This window comes from Cyprinodon tularosa, unplaced genomic scaffold (assembly GCF_016077235.1).
Source record: "Cyprinodon tularosa strain WSP-4 unplaced genomic scaffold, ASM1607723v1 ctg1048, whole genome shotgun sequence".
Lineage (NCBI taxonomy): Eukaryota > Metazoa > Chordata > Actinopteri > Cyprinodontiformes > Cyprinodontidae > Cyprinodon > Cyprinodon tularosa.
This window is the reverse complement of record NW_024037836.1, coordinates 2916-19975: the sequence shown is the minus strand read 5'-3', so window position 1 is coordinate 19975 and position 17060 is coordinate 2916. Positions and strand designations below refer to the sequence as shown.

The 17060-nt window shown below is 46.1% G+C and overlaps 1 protein-coding gene across 1 annotated transcript; it reads right to left on the bottom strand.

Moving 5' to 3' along the window:
* Nucleotides 1–3166: 3166 nt before the first annotated feature.
* si:ch211-114l13.9 (uncharacterized protein LOC796649 homolog) lies at nt 3167–10823 on the bottom strand. The gene is made up of 3 exons (XM_038283830.1): nt 10569–10823; nt 5743–6028; nt 3167–4355 (listed from the first exon to the last, which is right to left on the bottom strand). The coding sequence occupies exons 2-3, from the start codon at nt 6014–6016 to the stop codon at nt 4051–4053; spliced, it is 579 nt and encodes a 192-aa protein (XP_038139758.1). The 5' UTR covers nt 6017–6028; nt 10569–10823; the 3' UTR covers nt 3167–4050.
* Between the last annotated feature and the right edge of the window lie 6237 nt (nt 10824–17060).

Sequence of the window (17060 nt, the reverse complement as noted above, 5' to 3'; positions counted from 1 at the left end):
CGTCTAGCTTCTGACTTAGCATGGCAGACCTTGATTTGAGTTTCAAGCTCCTCACAGAGAGCAGCAGGGGATATCCACATAGGAATCTTCAGGTAAATTCCACATAGGAATCTTCAGGTAAATTCCACATAGGAATCTTCAGGTTGGCTCACCAGGGCTGATTGGCAGGTTAAGCTCACCCAGAGTTTCAGGCTAGAGACAGGTTTCCTGTGAGGCAAAAACAAAGGAGAGTTAGAATCTGATTTCTCACTAGAGACAACTAAGATTCTTTCAGTTACAGAGGCTCAGGTTGCTAACCAAACTAAGATCAACACTGTGGCGTCGAAGCAAGGTCTGGCAGCTGGTTATAAACGGAAGGTCTCTTGATGATTAGATGGGTCTCAGGTGTGCTGGAAGATTCCAGCTCCAGGAGACCCACGGCGCACTCTGCTGGAGGAAGGTGGTAAAGCTCCAGATCCCAACAGTAACTCCAGTCCTGACAGAAAACATAAAAAACAGAAGAGGATCCTCGGCGCCCTCTGGTGGGCAAGCCTGAGGATCCCAACAAATTTGGGATCTGATCAAATTAGCTTTTCACTAATTCTAAAGAAATTGGAATGTTTTCAGACCAATTCACATTGCAATTCCATGAGGTGAATAAAACATTTGGCCAAATTATTATTTTTTTATTATTATTAGCTTAATCAGGAACCAGTAACCTTTAGCTAAATGATTCTTAGACGTCAGGATTCCACTAAATTACTCTTGGTCAGACTTGCTAATGGAAATGTAATGAGCATCTGAGGAACACATGAACACTAATGTTATATCAGGGTTTAACCCTGAAATGATGCTTATCCAAGCTTCAACAGCAGCTTAACACATGTTACTATAGCGTAGCATTCAGTTCATCCTGTTAGCTCTGTCTTTACTCATCAGTAAACACATGAAATGATCAAAATCATCAACAGACATAATGTTTGTTCTGTCCCTAATTGTGCCAGACATGCAAACCTCTGTCCATGTCCATTTGGAAGGTTGAGTTTCATCCAGCAGCAGCTTAGCAGAGCAGGCTCGCAGCAAACAGGGGTTTCCTTCTCCCATGTGGCTCAAACCAAGGAATCTTCAGGAGACGTTCTCCTCCAGTCCGGGTCTGTAAGTTCTGAAACTCAAACCCTCATGACTCTCCTTGGTCATTCTGGAGATCCGGGTCATTGGCCTGGAGCTCCATGGTGGCCTCTTCTGATGTGAACCCCTTGGCAGCTTTATGGAAAGCGAGAATAAAATCCTGTATGCTGTGGTCTTTACCCCCCTCGACACAGAGGGTGGTGGTAAGTCACACCTCCGGGAGGGGGTTGCCTTGTGGAAGGGGGGTTGCAGAGCAGGGAAGAGAGGCCTCTCAGCTGTTGGCTGCCTGGATGTGCTCTCTTCATCCTCTGACATGGGAGCTGGCTCGGAGCTCGTCTGCCTGGCTGTGTGTTTCCTGGACGGGGCCGCCTGTGGAGCTGGTTGACAGTTGCCTTTGTATCTATGCTTCTTTTTCTATGTCTGCTTCTGTCTCCTTGAACCCCAGTGGGCCTCAGCAGATGGCCGCTCACACTGAGCCTGGTTCTGCTGGAGGTTTCTTCCTGTTCAAAGGGAGTTTTTCCTCTCCACTGTCGCTACAAGCATGCTTAGTGTGAGGGATGGCTGAGAGTCAATCAGCCTGTTTTCCTTAGATAAAATCTGATCTCGCTGCTTGATCTGGTTAATCTGGATCTATAAATTGCCTTGAAATGTACATTAACTTGCTGCCATAGAAATAAAGTGGACTGAACATTTTAAGTGATTAGAACTTCTTTTGTTGTCATCGTTTTTATACAGTGTAGTTTAGAGCATCAAGGCTTTAACAGCAAAGAAGTGAAAAACAAGAAGGATTTTTTTTTTTTGGTGGACTCTGAGTTGGAGAAATGACATCAGAAATGGTGGAATGGAAACCAGCAGGTCATCGAGTCCACCCCAGCAGATACGTGGACTCGTATTCTGATGGTTCTGCTGAAAGTCCCGGGCCAACAGCAATGTTCCCGCCGTCTCCTGAACCCCCTGGCTGTATGTGCAGTCCAGATCAGGAGGACCTTCAGTCGTCATGGAAGCGGTTTAACAGCCCTGCTCAAAGGAGATGAAGATGTGGATTCCAAAAAATTTAAAAATCAATCCACTGGACTTTGTTTCCAAGTTTGAAGACGTTTCTCTTCCATCCAGGAAGATTTTTCAATCCAAAATGTCAGAAATAGCGTTTAGTTCCAGGTTTTATCCAGCAGCCCAACAAAGCCTGGTTTTAGTTTAGAAAACATGCAAATAGAAACGGATGAACTGGTCCCCCCCTTTGGAATGGGGGTCGTTTGGCTTCTTTGTTAGCCTGCAATGCCCCATACCTGTCTATGTCTCTGAAAGGGGGGGGGCGGGGTTAGGGTCATTGTTTGTCAGGCTGACCAGGCCAGATGTTTTGGTCCTTTGCATAGTGATGGGGGCTGCGATGATAGCGGGGAGGAATCAGCTCTATGGCTGCATTGGAAGTTTTCTAAAGCCGGAATCTGAGTGTTTAAGGTTAGTTTTTCTCTGTAAACATAAAGGACTTCCTTCCTACCTTAAACAGAGCGGTTCAAACCCTCATTCTGGTTTGAACCGGTCAGTGATGGACAGACTGAATGATGGAGGAGGAGGAGATGAGCAGCAGCTCCTTCAGGAGCCAAAGTCTCTGCAGGGCCTCCTAACTTCGGCCCACTGTGGGCTGAGATAAGATCTGTTAAACATTTTCTAGGTTATAGTTACCTGAGTTCATTTTCTGTTTTTAAACGGCAACTTGCTTTATTTCATCAGCTGTTGGTTGAATTTAAAGGCCTTTACACAGCCAACTGTGTGTTTCTGTCACAAAAATCTAGGTGATCTAGATCTGGATGTGTGCCTGCGTATAACCCCCCCCCCCCCCCCCCCCCCGGCATTTCTGGTTCTTAACGGAACCCCTTTAAAGACCTCAGAGCTCCAAACACAAACCCTCCAACCAGAAGCCAGAGGCCTCCTCCGTCCATCATCACTCAGCTGGAGGCGATGATAGAGACGCATGACAACCGGGATGACCGAGCTTTCCAGCAACCCTTAAAGGCAGCATGAAGCAGACACAGAGAGACAATCGATGAGAGACGACAGGTTTGGTCAGATGAAGGTTTATTGGAATCAGGAATGAGCTGTGGAGTCAGACAATGAAACAGAACCATCAGTTGGACCGGACCTGTTGGACGAACAGAACCTTGTTAGGTTCCAGCTGTTCTCTAATGTTAGCTGAACACAGAAGATGAAGCAGAAGCTTCATCATCCTCACACTGTCTTGGACCCACAAGGTGCTAAGGGGGACCGATTCTGATGGAGCTGATAAAAGTGTAAATAATTTTATATTCATTCAGAAACTAATAATCAAACAGAAACAAAAAGGTGAGAAGGTGATGAGATAAAAGGGGCCATTTCTATCCAATCAGAATCTACCCAGCTCTGTTGCTTGGCAGAGCTGGGTTGGAGGTTCTTCAGCTTCATGCTTCTATTGGACTGCAGGGATAATGAAACTGTACCGACCCCGGACTGATACCGGACTCTGGACTGATACCTGACCCTGGACTGATACCGGACTCTGGACTGGTACCGGACCCTGGACTGATACCGGACCCTGGACTGATACCTGACCCTGGACTGATACCGGACCCTGGACTGATACCGGACTCTGGACTGATACCGGACTCTGGACTGATACCGGACCCTGGACTGATACCGGACCCTGGACTGATACCAGACTCTGGACTGATACTGGACCCTGGACTGATACCGGACCCTGGACTGATATCGGACCCTGGACTGATACCAGACCCTGGACTGATACCGGACCCTGGACTGGTTGCAAGAGTTGCTTTATGCTTTGAATCATTATACGGGAAATTGGAAACAGGATCAAGGGTTTTGTTGGGCTGGGTTCTCCTAAGCAGAGGATTTCTTAGAAATGGGTTCTGGGAACTACTGGGTTTGGGTCACTGGGGCTTCCCAGTTCTACTTGAGCTTCAGCTCCTCTGCCAGACATGAATCTAGGTCACACAGAGCGGCGATCATAGTGGAGCTGGCCTTCTGGCCCTTGTTTCTCACGATGTCGATCACATATCGAGCCTTATCTGTCTTGCCCATGTTACCAACTTCCATCTCATTGTCCGTCAGAACCTTTTTCTCGAGCAACTTGTCCTGCAGCTGGTCCAGAGTTGCTTTCGAGACTTTGCTCACAAAGTCTCCCCGAACTGAGGTCAGCTTTTCCTTCCAGTCTTCTGAGTCTGAAGACGCCGCTGGACTTTGGTCTACAGGACCTGGAGGACAAAACAAAGTGAGGTGAGAACACAGACCATTGGTACCAACTCTACCTGCCTCACCTTAGTTTGAAACTCATTGGTAAGGAGGGAGAGAAGCTAATGCTTTAGAGCGCTAGCTGGCTGAAGCATTCCAATGCATGCTGGGTGGGGGGATTGCTGAAGAGTCAATATCTACTGTCTTCAATCAGCTGGTTTTCCTCAGACACTTTGAACCTTTAATCTGACTGTACAATCTGGTTGATCTGGATCTTTAGATGTTAGCGTTTTTCAGGTCTGTGCTACAAACTGCAGGCAGCAGGATAATAAAAGCCAACATATTCTGCCGGCAGGTTTCTGCATTTGAAGTTAATTTAGGCGTTAATAAACTGTTTCAGAGGAGTGATCATAGCGCTCTGCATCAGCAGTGCTGCGTCTGACTCCCTGCCAGCTCCCAGATCAGCTTCTCTCATTGGTTGATGCGGCGCGTCCAGCAGCTAAAGTTAGATGCTAAAGTTAAGTTAGTTGCTTCTGAAGCCTCTCAGATGCTCAGAAGCTCATGAGGCGCTGCTCCTGCTGCTCCTGCTGCTCCTGCTGCGCATCAAGGCGCAGCTAAAGGTCCTGCTGCATCTAGAGCAGCAGGACCTTTAGCTGCGCCTTGATGTGAGTCAATCATTGACTTTGAATGTAAACCTGCTGCCTCTAGTGCGTGCGGTCTTACTCAATTCAGTGGGACTTGGGTTGGACTTGGTCTGGTTGGACTCGGGTTGGAGTCAGTCCAATTGGACTCGGTGTGGCTGAAATTGGACTCGGTCCTTATGGACTTGGTCATGTTAGACTCAGTTTGGACTCTGTCCTGTTGGACTTGATAGAATAAGTCCAGTTGGACTTGGTCTGGTTCAAATAGGTCTGGTTGGACTCGGGTTGGACACGGTCCGGTTGATCTGAGTCTGGTTGGACTCAGTCTGTTTGCCCCGGGTTGGAATAGGTCCGGCTGGACTCGGACTGGTGGGACTCCATTAGATCCCAGCAGTTACTGAAATGGGTAAGGTTCCACATGGTGGAAACGGACCACTGAACCCAGGACTAAAACCTGTTCACCAGAACAAGCCTGACCTCCAGTTGACCCAATAAAACAGCTGGACATACTGTAAATAGATGACATCATCATGGTCACCATGGAGAGCTCCTCCCTCTCTGAGGGGCCTTGGTCCCTGTGGGCTCTCCATCCTTCTACCTTATGGGGCTTGATGAGGCCTGAGAGTCATGAAGGAGCTAAACGGATCTAGATGTCATGGATCTCTGCTTTATCTCAGACTGAAAACCTGAATCAGCTTTTGAAGAATCTATCATTGTTTTTGGTGTTTGGAGTTCAGAGGAAGGTCTAAAGTTCTTCTGTGTGACTCACCTTCAGCTATGCCTGTCAGCTTCTGGATTTTTGACACCAGGTCATTCCTGCTCATCTTTTGTAAAATGATTCCCATGACCGTGGCAGCTCCACTCAGCTGGTACTTCTGCGCCATCAGGTCCACAGTATCCAGTCGGTCGGACTTGTCCAGAAGCGCTTGTTTGATGGGGGTTATTCCCTTCCAGGTCTCCTTCTTCAGGTGCCATTTGAATTTGCGGAATTCATCATCAGTCAACTCATCCAGGAAATCGCTGAGATTCTCCTCAGAATACATCTTGACCTACAGCTGAAATCAGAGGAGAACCAGGAGTCAGAAGAACATTTCTGGAACTTTACCTAAACACAGGAACTCCAGGTGAAGCTCAGAACCAATCAGCTGCTAGATGGTTGCTTTCAGCATGAGATCAGGTTTGTTTGTTTACTCTTTTTGTGATCAGCTGCCGTCTTTCTTGTTTTTTATTGCCATCTATCATCTGTGACCTTTGACATGTGACATTTGTTAGCTCATGTCCACAGTCACATCGGTACCTGTCTGTTTGGCTGTACCTTTTACAGGTGATACTGGATCAGTGTCTGGTTGGATCTTCTTGCTCCACCTGAACCAGGAAGCAGAATTACTGGGTTTGTCAGATACCTTCAGGTTTGGCCCTGACTTTCCGGTCACCATGGTAATGTACTCTGAATGGCTAACCTGCTGCGGAGCAGGCTAGCATTCAGGATTGATGTGAATCCACCCAGCGGCCAACCAGCTGTCATGATGTCCTTTGATTGAAGACTTGATTTAAGAACTTAAACCAAACAACATCCCAGTAAAGGAACTGAAAATCAAATACTGTATTTATAAATTGAACAGTTTTCAATTTATTCATTTATTTTCCTTTTCCTCCATTTTGACAAACCAATCTTTTCCTATTCTGTATAATGTCCTCATCCACCGCTGGCATTCCCGGCTTTATTGTAAAGTTGAATAAAATATATAATAAAAATCAGAGAAGGGGATGGGTTAAATGCAGGTTAATTTCTCCAGTGGGAGATAAAGTTCAATTATTATTAATTATTATTATCTCTGCTTCTGTCTCCTTGAACCCCAGTGGGCCTCAGCAGATGGCCGCTCACACTGAGCCTGGTTCTGCTGGAGGTTTCTTCCTGTTCAAAGGGAGTTTTTCCTCTCCACTGTCGCTACAAGCATGCTTAGTGTGAGGGATTGCTGAAGAGTCAATGAGTCGATGCAATCAGCTGGTTTTCCTTAGATAGAAAACTTTGAATCAATCTGACTGGATGATCTGGTAAACTGGAAAGTGACCTGAGATGACATGATGTGAATTGGAGCTATAGAAATAAACTAAATAGAAACTGAATTGACACGTCATATCAGGCATCATGGCGAAGGATTTCCGCTAATTTCTTCAAAGAACCGTGGTGAGCAAGGTGAGTTTTAGTGACTGTCTGAAGCCATAGCTCACCACAGATATACGCCTGAGAGTGCGCAGAAAAAGATCGCTAATGGGACGGGCCCGTAAACATGTCAACAGAATGATTGACAGTTAGGAGGACCACTGATTGAGATGATCCACCCAGAAGGAGATCATCCTCTCCTATGCCTGTTATCACAGGCAGGCGATTGGTCCACCGGGTAACTAGTTGAACATTTGACAGGTGCGAACCAAACAGGTCCACACCTGAGGAGGAGGGAGGCTGGGCTCACGAGGAAATCAAACCAGGAACAAGAACTCCTGTGATTATCCTGTGGGGCTCCATTAGGACCTGTAACCAAGGGTTAACATGCTCAGACTAGATCTTTATGCGTTCCAGGTAAATTAACACTGATTTCTTACAGGTTTTAGCACAAATAATCAGAATGTTAGATGCTGGTGTCAAAAAATGAGAAAGACAGCAGGCCTCCCAGTGTGAGCAGAGGAGCTAGGAATGCTGCCTGGGGACTCCTGGTCGACTTCCAGAGAATCAGGCTAATGCCTGAGGTTCAACTTCATTGTCATTACACAGGTACAGGTACAAAACAACAAAATGCAGTTTAGGTCTAACCAGAAGTGCAATAGCAGCAACTGCAGGATAAATAATGGTTCCATAAATACAGGAAATGGTTCTACTGAGTATAGAGATGAATATTATTATAAACAGAGTCTTACTAATAGATGAATATAATATATAGATAACTAGTGTATTGAACTAATGGACCTTACAGCTGGATGATTACCGAATATAATATACAGGTGGATATTACTATAAAAGGGTTTTTACAGTTATGTACAGTAGCATATATACAGATGGGTTTTACTATAAAATGAATGAAAGTTTGAACAGAAGCTATCTGAATTAAAGTGCAGTGGAAGCTAATTGCATATTACAGTTAAAGTATGTTATTGCAGATGCAAATGTAAATAATTGGTGCTGTGAATAAACAGTCAACAGTGCAGATCAATATTCAGTCCAGGTGAGTAGTGCAAGATGCATGTAAACAGTTGTTACTATGGTAACAGTCAGGAGTGGAGGTGAACATTACAGTCTTGTAAAAAACAGAATAGCAAAATGGTGGTAGGTGTGAAGAAGGAGAGTAGAGTCTATCAGTGGGGGTTAGAGTTCGGTAAACAGACAGCTGTGGGGAAAAAGCTGTTCTTTAGTCTGCTGGTTCTGGTCCAGAGGCACCTGAACCGCCTGCTGGAGGGCAGGAGAGAAACCAGTCTGTGGACTGGGTGGGATGAGTCCTTCAGAATGCTGCAGGCTCCATGCAGGCAGCGTTTCTCCTGCTCAATGGTTGGTAGTGAAGTCCCAGTGATGCGCTGGGCGGCTTTCACCACCCGCTGCAGTGCCTTGCGCTCTGCAACAGAACAGCTTCCGTACCGAGATGTCATGTCAATCAGTATTAGCAGAATCCGCCTCATTCTTAAACCCCTAGTATAAGATGGCTGCCCTGTAGGCTGTGGCCTTTTACAGCTCTCGATAACAACACAAAATATGCCTCCTAGAACGCTACAATTTAGCGATTGATCTCGCATTTACGACCGCCAGCACTCGCCGGAGCTTTGGTCACAAAACCTTGCTTCTGGCATCTTAGATACAGCCATTCTGGACCGTCTAAAAAGCTGTGGTGGACTGCGGACGAATGAAAACAAAGCAACAGGCTGGAGGACCGGGCTGCGCCGCCATGAGATTCAGAGAAAACGATCTGCGAGATGGTGAAAGAGGAGCTGCAGAGGAGGACTAACGTCAAAGCTAAGAAGGAATCCCCAAAGACCACCGATCCAATCAACCCGCTTTCTAATCTCTGCATAAATGGATATTCTCTGACTCCAACTCTCCTCAAAGAGGGAGATCAGTAACTGCTGTGCCATCATCCTGACTCAATCACGGCTTCATTCATCGATACTGGACAATGCTATTAGCCTGGAGGGGCTAATGCTATACCGTGCCGATAAAAACAAAGAACTCTGCAGTAACACCAGAGGAGGAGGGCAGCGTTTGCATGTAAACTACGGCTGGTGTTAAAATGCTGGATCAGCCTCCAGCTTCTGCTCTCCAGACATGGAGTTTCTGACTGTTGCCTGCAGGCCGTTCTATTTGCCCAGAGAGTTCAGTGTGGTTAGCATCACTGCTGTTTATGTGCCCCCCCCCCAGCACTAACACTAAAGAGGCCATGAAGGCTCTATACCAGGCTATCTCTGAGCTCCAATCTGCACACAGAGGCTGTTTCCATCATTGCTGGGGATTTTAACTGGAAGACTGTTCTCCCTCATTTCTACCAACAGGTGGACTTTGCAACTCCGGGTGAAAACACTTTAGACCTGGTTTACTCTAACATCAAAGATGTATTCAGAGTACCCCCCCCCCCCCATCACCTCGGGTCATCAGATCACCATCTGTCATGCTTATCCCTGCATATAACCACAGCTGATCAGGGCTGTCTGAAAGCTTTACTAAAGGAAAACATGTTTTGTATACACTTTGTGGTTAGGGCATAGAGCTAGGAAACCTGAGGTTCTGAGTTCGAGTCCCACTCCCACAGACTGCCACTCTGGGTCCCTGAGCAAGACCCTTAACCCCACACTGCTCCCCGGGCGCCGCACAATGGCAGCCCACTGCTCCTCAAGGGGAGGGGTTAAATGCAGAGAGGGAATTTCTCCAGTTTGAGATCAATAAATAAACTATTATTGTTACAATTTTTTATTCATACAAAATTACAATAAAAGTTGTCTAAGTCTTTGTTCTGATTTAGCTAGGCTTCCATCCTAGCTAACAGACATGGTGTGATCTGGATCTATGGGTTTGGGAAAGAAGCGGAAACTCCACCTCCTCCAGATGTGCACATCTGTGGAGTTCAATGAGAACAGAGACGCTCCCTAATGAAACACTGGATGCTGCACAGCATAATGTTGCTTACAGCAGCTAAGATGGCTGCAGGGCAAACAGCCTGTCAGCATTAGGCCACACCCCCTCAGGCATGTTAAACCCTGTTTTTCAGTCCTCTATTCTGTCTGGTTTCCAATAACTTCAAATGTTTTACCGTAAATCTGTGATTGATTAAGACGTCCCTGTTCTGTGGTTAAAGCAGGCAGGTTGATGGTTTCTGTGGAATGAGCCCATTGAGCCAAACAGGAAACTGGGAGAAAGACTGACAGACAAAACTCAGGGCTGAAAAACTGAGATCTTGAGTTGTTATCTGTTTGGACCCTGAAGCTGAGGTGAAGCAGCAGAAACCAGAAACATTTGCATGCAGTCATAGTTTGGCTCCATCATAGGACAGAAAATGGGCTAAGCTGAGCTTTCTGTTTTTGTTTGAGCCAATGAGAAACGCTGAAGATTCTACTCACCGTTGTTCAGATGGGACTCAGCGGTGTGTTGACTCCTGCTCGAAGAGAAGCAGAATGCTTTCTCTTCGCTCAGAGGGAAAACTTGCTATGCAGGAAACTGGAGCTCTGCCAGGCTCCTTCCACAGAAACACTGCTGGAACGTTAGAGAAGAACCGCCCAGAAACTTGTTCTGACACATTGGCTGCAGGTTTTCTATTTAGAAACCTTGATTTGACATTCCAATGAACACAATTCAGAAGATGAAGATTCTCAGTCATCCAGGTCATTTTGAGGACCAAAATGTTCACATTCTGGATAAAGAAAATAGGTGGTTTGAGAGGGGCATGAAGGAAGCCATCTATGTTAAGAGAGAAAACAAGGAACAAAGCACTTACCCACTCCAGCCGGTGAACAATACCTCCTTAACAACCGACCCTTAACAATCATAGACAGGTTTCAGATATTACAGGCTAACGATGGAACCAAACGACCCATTCATCGGTTACCATTTGCATGTTTCCAAGCGATACAAGGCCTTGTCTATATAAGACTCAAACTCACTGCGGATCCAGACATTTGAATTGAGAAAGCTTCCTGGAGAGGTGGCGAAACATCTTCAAACCTTGGAAACCAAGTCCAGTGGATTGTTTTTTAAAGTTTTACGGAATGACTATTCAGAAGACCTGTAGGACCTGGTTCTGTAGGAATGGACTGAATTAATGGGACATGGACTGACCTGTGCTGGGTCTGAGTTCTTGAGTAATGGCTCCTTTAGGCATCTGTTGCTGAAACATTTTTCACTCTATGAACAGAGAGGCCTAAAATGAACGCAGCCAATCAGATGATGTAACGCATCAGCAGGACGGCCATATTATTTAGGTAATTCACCACAAAAATAAGAATTGAAAGCTAAAAGTTTTACATCCTGGACACCAGACTAAGCATCCTTGAGTCCAGACTAAACTTCCTTGGCTCCAGACTAAACTTCCTTGGCTCCAGACTAAAACTCCTTGGCACCAGACTAAGGCCCCGTCCAGACAAAGTCAAAACGAACACGAAACGCTAATATTTTCCAGAACGTTTGTCATAAAGACAGAGACGTAAAATAAATGTGAGCGTCCACACGAATGCATGAAAACGCTGCAAAATGTATGCCAGGCCTGTAAGTGGCGCTGTGGTGCCAAAGCAGAAATAGGCGACGAAATGTTGGGCATGCGCACTAATATTTATACATGGTTGCCCTGCGGGTCCATTTTAGTGGTTCAGTCAAATTCAGGTGCTGAACTATGTGGTCGATATTGCTCTGTTCTTCCTGGAGATATTCCAGAAGAAGAAGATTCTGTTGTAAGCCCGACAGCAGGGTGAGTAGCATTAGCAGCAACCATTCAACACAGTACGGCGCCATTGTTGTTGTGATACTGTGTCGCGCATGCGTGTTTAGAGGCGACGCTATGACGCATGCGTGTAAGAAAAAAATGCGGTTAGAGCTTAAAGATGGAAACGCGAAAACGCCGTTTCAAAATCTTCCCACTCTGAAGGCTGAATAAAATAAAAAATTGTTTACAGACCCCCGAAACGCCGGCTTCGTATGGATGAGAGGCTGGTTTGGTGAAAAATTTGTGCGTTTAGGCCAGGGTTCGTCTTCGTGTGGACAAGGCCTAAACATCCTTGGCTCCATACCAGGCGTTTCTAGACTATGCCTCCTTGACTCCAGACTAAGCCTCTTTGGCTACAAAATAAGAATAGTCCCGCACATTTTCATCTTCATACTTTGAACCTTGTGCTGACATATAGAATACTCCAAAAAAGTAAAAAAAAAAAAAAAAAAAACGATCCACTGGACTTTGTTTCCAAGTTTGAAGACGTTTCTCTTCTCATCCAGGAAGCTTTTTCAGTTCAAACGACCTGGATGACTGAGAATCTTCATCTTCTGAATAGTGTTCATTGGAATGTAAGCGATCAAATCAAGGTTTCTAAATAGAAAACCTGTGCCCAATGTGTCAGAACAAGTTCAAAATGTCACAAATAGCATTGAGTTCCAGAATTTAAAGGGTGGGCAAAAAAACAACAACCTTGTTTTGGCTTAGAAAACATGCAAAGTGAACCAGAAGAAAAGGTCCGCCCCCTAGGAATGTGGAGTGGTTTGAGGTGTTTGTTAGGCTGCAATATCCGATACTGGCCTATGCCTTTGAAAAGAGAGTCGTTAGGGTCATTGTTGGCCTGGCTGAACAGGCAAGATGTTAGGGTCCCCTGCATGGCGATGATAGCAGGAAGGAATCAACTCTATCGCTGCATTGTAGGTTTTTGAAAGCTGAAACCTGAATCCCCCCCCCCCCTTGTTTAAGGTTGGTTTTTCTCTCTTAACATAGATGGCTTCCTTCACACCCCTCACTAACCACATGTCTTCTTTGTCCAAAATATAAACATTCTGGTCCTCCAAAGAATGTCCTTTGTCCATCAGGTGTAGGTGTACTGCAGAGTCATGTCCAGAGGAGGGCGCTCTTCTGTGTTGGGCCATGCATCTGTGGAGAGGTTGTTTGGTTTCTCCAATATAAAGATCAGAGCATTGAGCTGCAGACGCCACTCTGGGGGGTTTGGTCTTTAGGATGAACTAGTCTTTGTTTAAGGATCTGTTTGGTTTGAAATGTTCTGGGATTTTACATTTGGAGAAAATTCTTTTGAGTTTTTCAGAGACTCCAGCAACATAAAGGATGGAGATGTTTTTGCGTTTAATCTTCTCACCGTTTATGTTCAATTCTATTCAGTTTATTTCTATAGCTCCAATTCACATCATGTCATCTCAGGTCACTTTCCAGAACAACCAGATCATCCAGTCAGATTGATTCAAAGTTTTCTATCTAAGGAAAACCAACTGATTGCATCGACTCATTGACTCTTCAAACTGCTTATCAATCCAGCAGATCATCACTTGACCGCCAGCGCCTGCTGGAGTTACGGTCATGCAGTGTATTTGGACTTGTATCCACCTCTACGCTCGACTGTTTACGTGACTCCGGAGTGCTCCGGGATCAAGCCCCGGAGGCCTGCGATGCAGCGGACTCGTCGAGCAGCTCACGCTGGAGGAGAGCCAAGCGAATGCGGTGCAGCCGGCCGAGGAAACACGGCTGTCGCGGAGGTTTAGCAGCCAAGCTAAAGGCTAACCCCTACAGACCATCGCTTCCATCCATCCTGCTCTCCAACGTATGTTCACTGGACAACAAAACTGACCATCTTCAACTCGAGCTCTCAGCAAAGAGGGAGTTTAGAGACTGCTGCGCTCTCATCCTGACAGAGACGTGGCTCACATCATCAATCCCGGACAACGCCATTAGCCTGGAGGGGCTAGCTACTTTCCGCGCCGACAGGAACAAAGAACTCAGCGGTAAAAGCCGAGGAGGCAGACTCTGTGTTTACATCAATAACAACTGGTGTAAAAATGCTAGAATAGTCACAAGTTTTTGCTCTACGGACATAGAGCTTCTGACTGTTAGCTGCAGACCCTTTTACCTGCCCAGAGAGTTCACTGTTGTTACCATCACAGCGGTGAATGTCCCCCCCAGTGCTGATACAAAGGAGGCCATGAGTGTTCTCTATCGGACTGTCTCTGAGCTGCAATCTACACACACAGAGGGCGTTTTCATCATTGCTGGAGATTTTAATCAGGCGAATATAAAAACTGTTCTCCCTCATTTTTATCAACACGTGGATTTCTCTCGTGGTGAGAACACTCTGGACTTAGTTTATACAAACATAAAAGACGCATTCAGAGGAGCCCCCCGCCCCCACATCGGCTCTTCAGACCACCTTTCTGTGATGCTAATTCCTGCATACAGACCCCTGCTGATCAGAGCAAAACCTACAGTGAAGCAGGTGAAGGTCTGGACGGAGGGGGCCATGGAGGCACTCCAGGACTGCTTTGAATGCTCTGAATGGGACATGTTCAAATCAGCAGCAACCTATGACAACAAGATCAACGTTGATGAGTACGCCATGACTGTTTCAGCCTACATCAACCACTGCATCGAGGACATCAGCGCAACAAAGAACATCACCACCCGAGCCAACCAACGGCCCTGGATCCGCATCCGCTGCAGATCCACCAGGTTCTGCAACAGCTTCTTCCCCACTGCCATCAGACTGTTGAACCTTTGATCCACAAACCAAACTCTGCACCTATTGCACATTATCGGGCATCAATGCTGCTGAACTTTTAACTTTTAGCCCTTTAAGTTCATCTCATTCTATTCTCAATAACGCATTTTTTGCACAAATGCCTACTTGCACTGAACCATTGCAAATTGCACACTGTCTTTATCCTCTGCACTGTTTACACTTTGACCACTGCTGCACTTTTTGTATAACACGTGCCATTTAAAATATCAATGCAGTGTTCATAAGCTGTATGTGACGCAATTTCGTCCTGTATGCACTCTGTGCATACAAAATGACAAATAAAGAAGTCTAAGTCTACCGCCACCTACCTAGCACCTACTTACCCAGTGACTAAGTTTATTCCATATTAGTGAAGCAGAAGAACTAAAAGCTGCTTCTATATGATTTATATCATTTCCGACAGTTTCAGAAAATTAATAGAAATTGATGGATGGATGGATGGATGGATGGATGGATGGATGGATGGATGATGGATGGATGATGGATGGATGGATGGATGATGGACGGATGGATGGATGGATGGATGGATGGACGATGGGTGGATGGATGGATGGATGGATGGATGGATGATGGATGGATGGATGGATGGATGGATGATGGATGGATGATGGATGGATGGATGGATGGATGGATGATGGATGATGGATGGATGGATGATGGATGGATGGATGGATGGATGGATGATGGATGAATGGATGGATGGATGGATGGATGGATGATGGATGGATGATGGATGGATGGATGGATGGATGGATGATGGATGGATGGATGGATGGATGATGGATGAATGGATGGATGGATGGATGGATGGATGGAAGGATGATGGATGATGGATGGATGGATGGATGATGGGTGGATGGATGGATGGATGGATGGATGGATGGATGGATGATGGATGGATGGATGGATGGATGGATGATGGATGATGGATGGATGGATGATGGATGGATGGATGGATGGATGGATGATGGATGAATGGATGGATGGATGGATGGATGGATGGAAGGATGATGGATGATGGATGGATGGATGGATGGATGATGGGTGGATGGATGGATGGATGGATGATGGATGGATGGATGGATGATGGGTGGATGGATGGAAGGATGATGGATGGATGGATGATGGATGGATGGATGGTGGATGGATGGATGGATGGATGGATGATGGATGGATGGATGGATGGATGATGGATGGATGATGGATGGATGGATGGATGATGGATGGATGGATGGATGGATGGATGGATGGATGATGGATGGATGGATGGATGGATGGATGGATGGATGATGGATGGATGGATGGATGGATGATGGATGGATGGATGGATGGATGATGGATGGATGGATGGATGGACGATGGGTGGATGGATGGATGGATGGATGGATGGATGGATGGATGGATGATGGATGGATGGATGGATGATGGATGGATGGATGGATGGATGATGGATGATGGATGGATGGATGGATGGATGGATGATGGATGGATGGATGGATGATGGATGGATGGATGGATGATGGATGGATGATGGATGGATGGATGCATGGATGATGGATGGATGGATGGATGGATGATGGATGGATGATGGATGGATGGATGGATGGATGGATGATGGATGGATGGATGGATGGATGGATGATGGATGGATGGATGGATGGATGGATGGATGGATGGATGATGGATGGATGGATGGATGGATGATGGATGGATGGATGGATGGATGATGGATGGATGGATGGATGGACGATGGGTGGATGGATGGATGGATGGATGGATGGATGGATGGATGGATGATGGATGGATGGATGGATGATGGATGGATGGATGGATGGATGATGGATGATGGATGGATGGATGGATGGATGGATGATGGATGGATGGATGGATGGATGGACGATGGGTGGATGGATGGATGGATGGATGATGGGTGGATGGATGGATGATGGATGGATGGATGGATGATGGATGATGGATGGATGGCTGATGGGTGGATGGATGGAAGGATGATGGATGGATGGATGATGGATGGATGGATGGATGGATGATGGATGGATGGTTGGATGGATGGATGGATGGATGGATGGATGATGGATGGATGGATGGAGGGATGGATGATGGATGGATGATGGATGGATGGATGGATGGATGGATGGATGATGGATGATGGATGGATGATGGATGGATGGATGGATGGATGATGGATGGATGGATGGATGATGGATGATGGATGATGGATGGATGATGGATGGATGGATGGATGGATGATGGATGGATGGATGGATGATGGATGATGGATGGATGATGGATGGATGATGGATGATGGATGGATGATGGATG

What these genes read in the sequence shown, in the direction of transcription:
- si:ch211-114l13.9 (XM_038283830.1), bottom strand. Translation starts at nt 6,016, where the DNA reads ATGTATTCTGAGGAGAATCTCAGCGATTTCCTGGATGAGTTGACTGAT. An exon ending in GCTGACAGGCATAGCTGAAG is followed by an intron (nt 4,356 to 5,742) that starts GTGAGTCACACA and finishes TTTGTCCTCCAG; the next exon opens with GTCCTGTAGACCAAAGTCCA.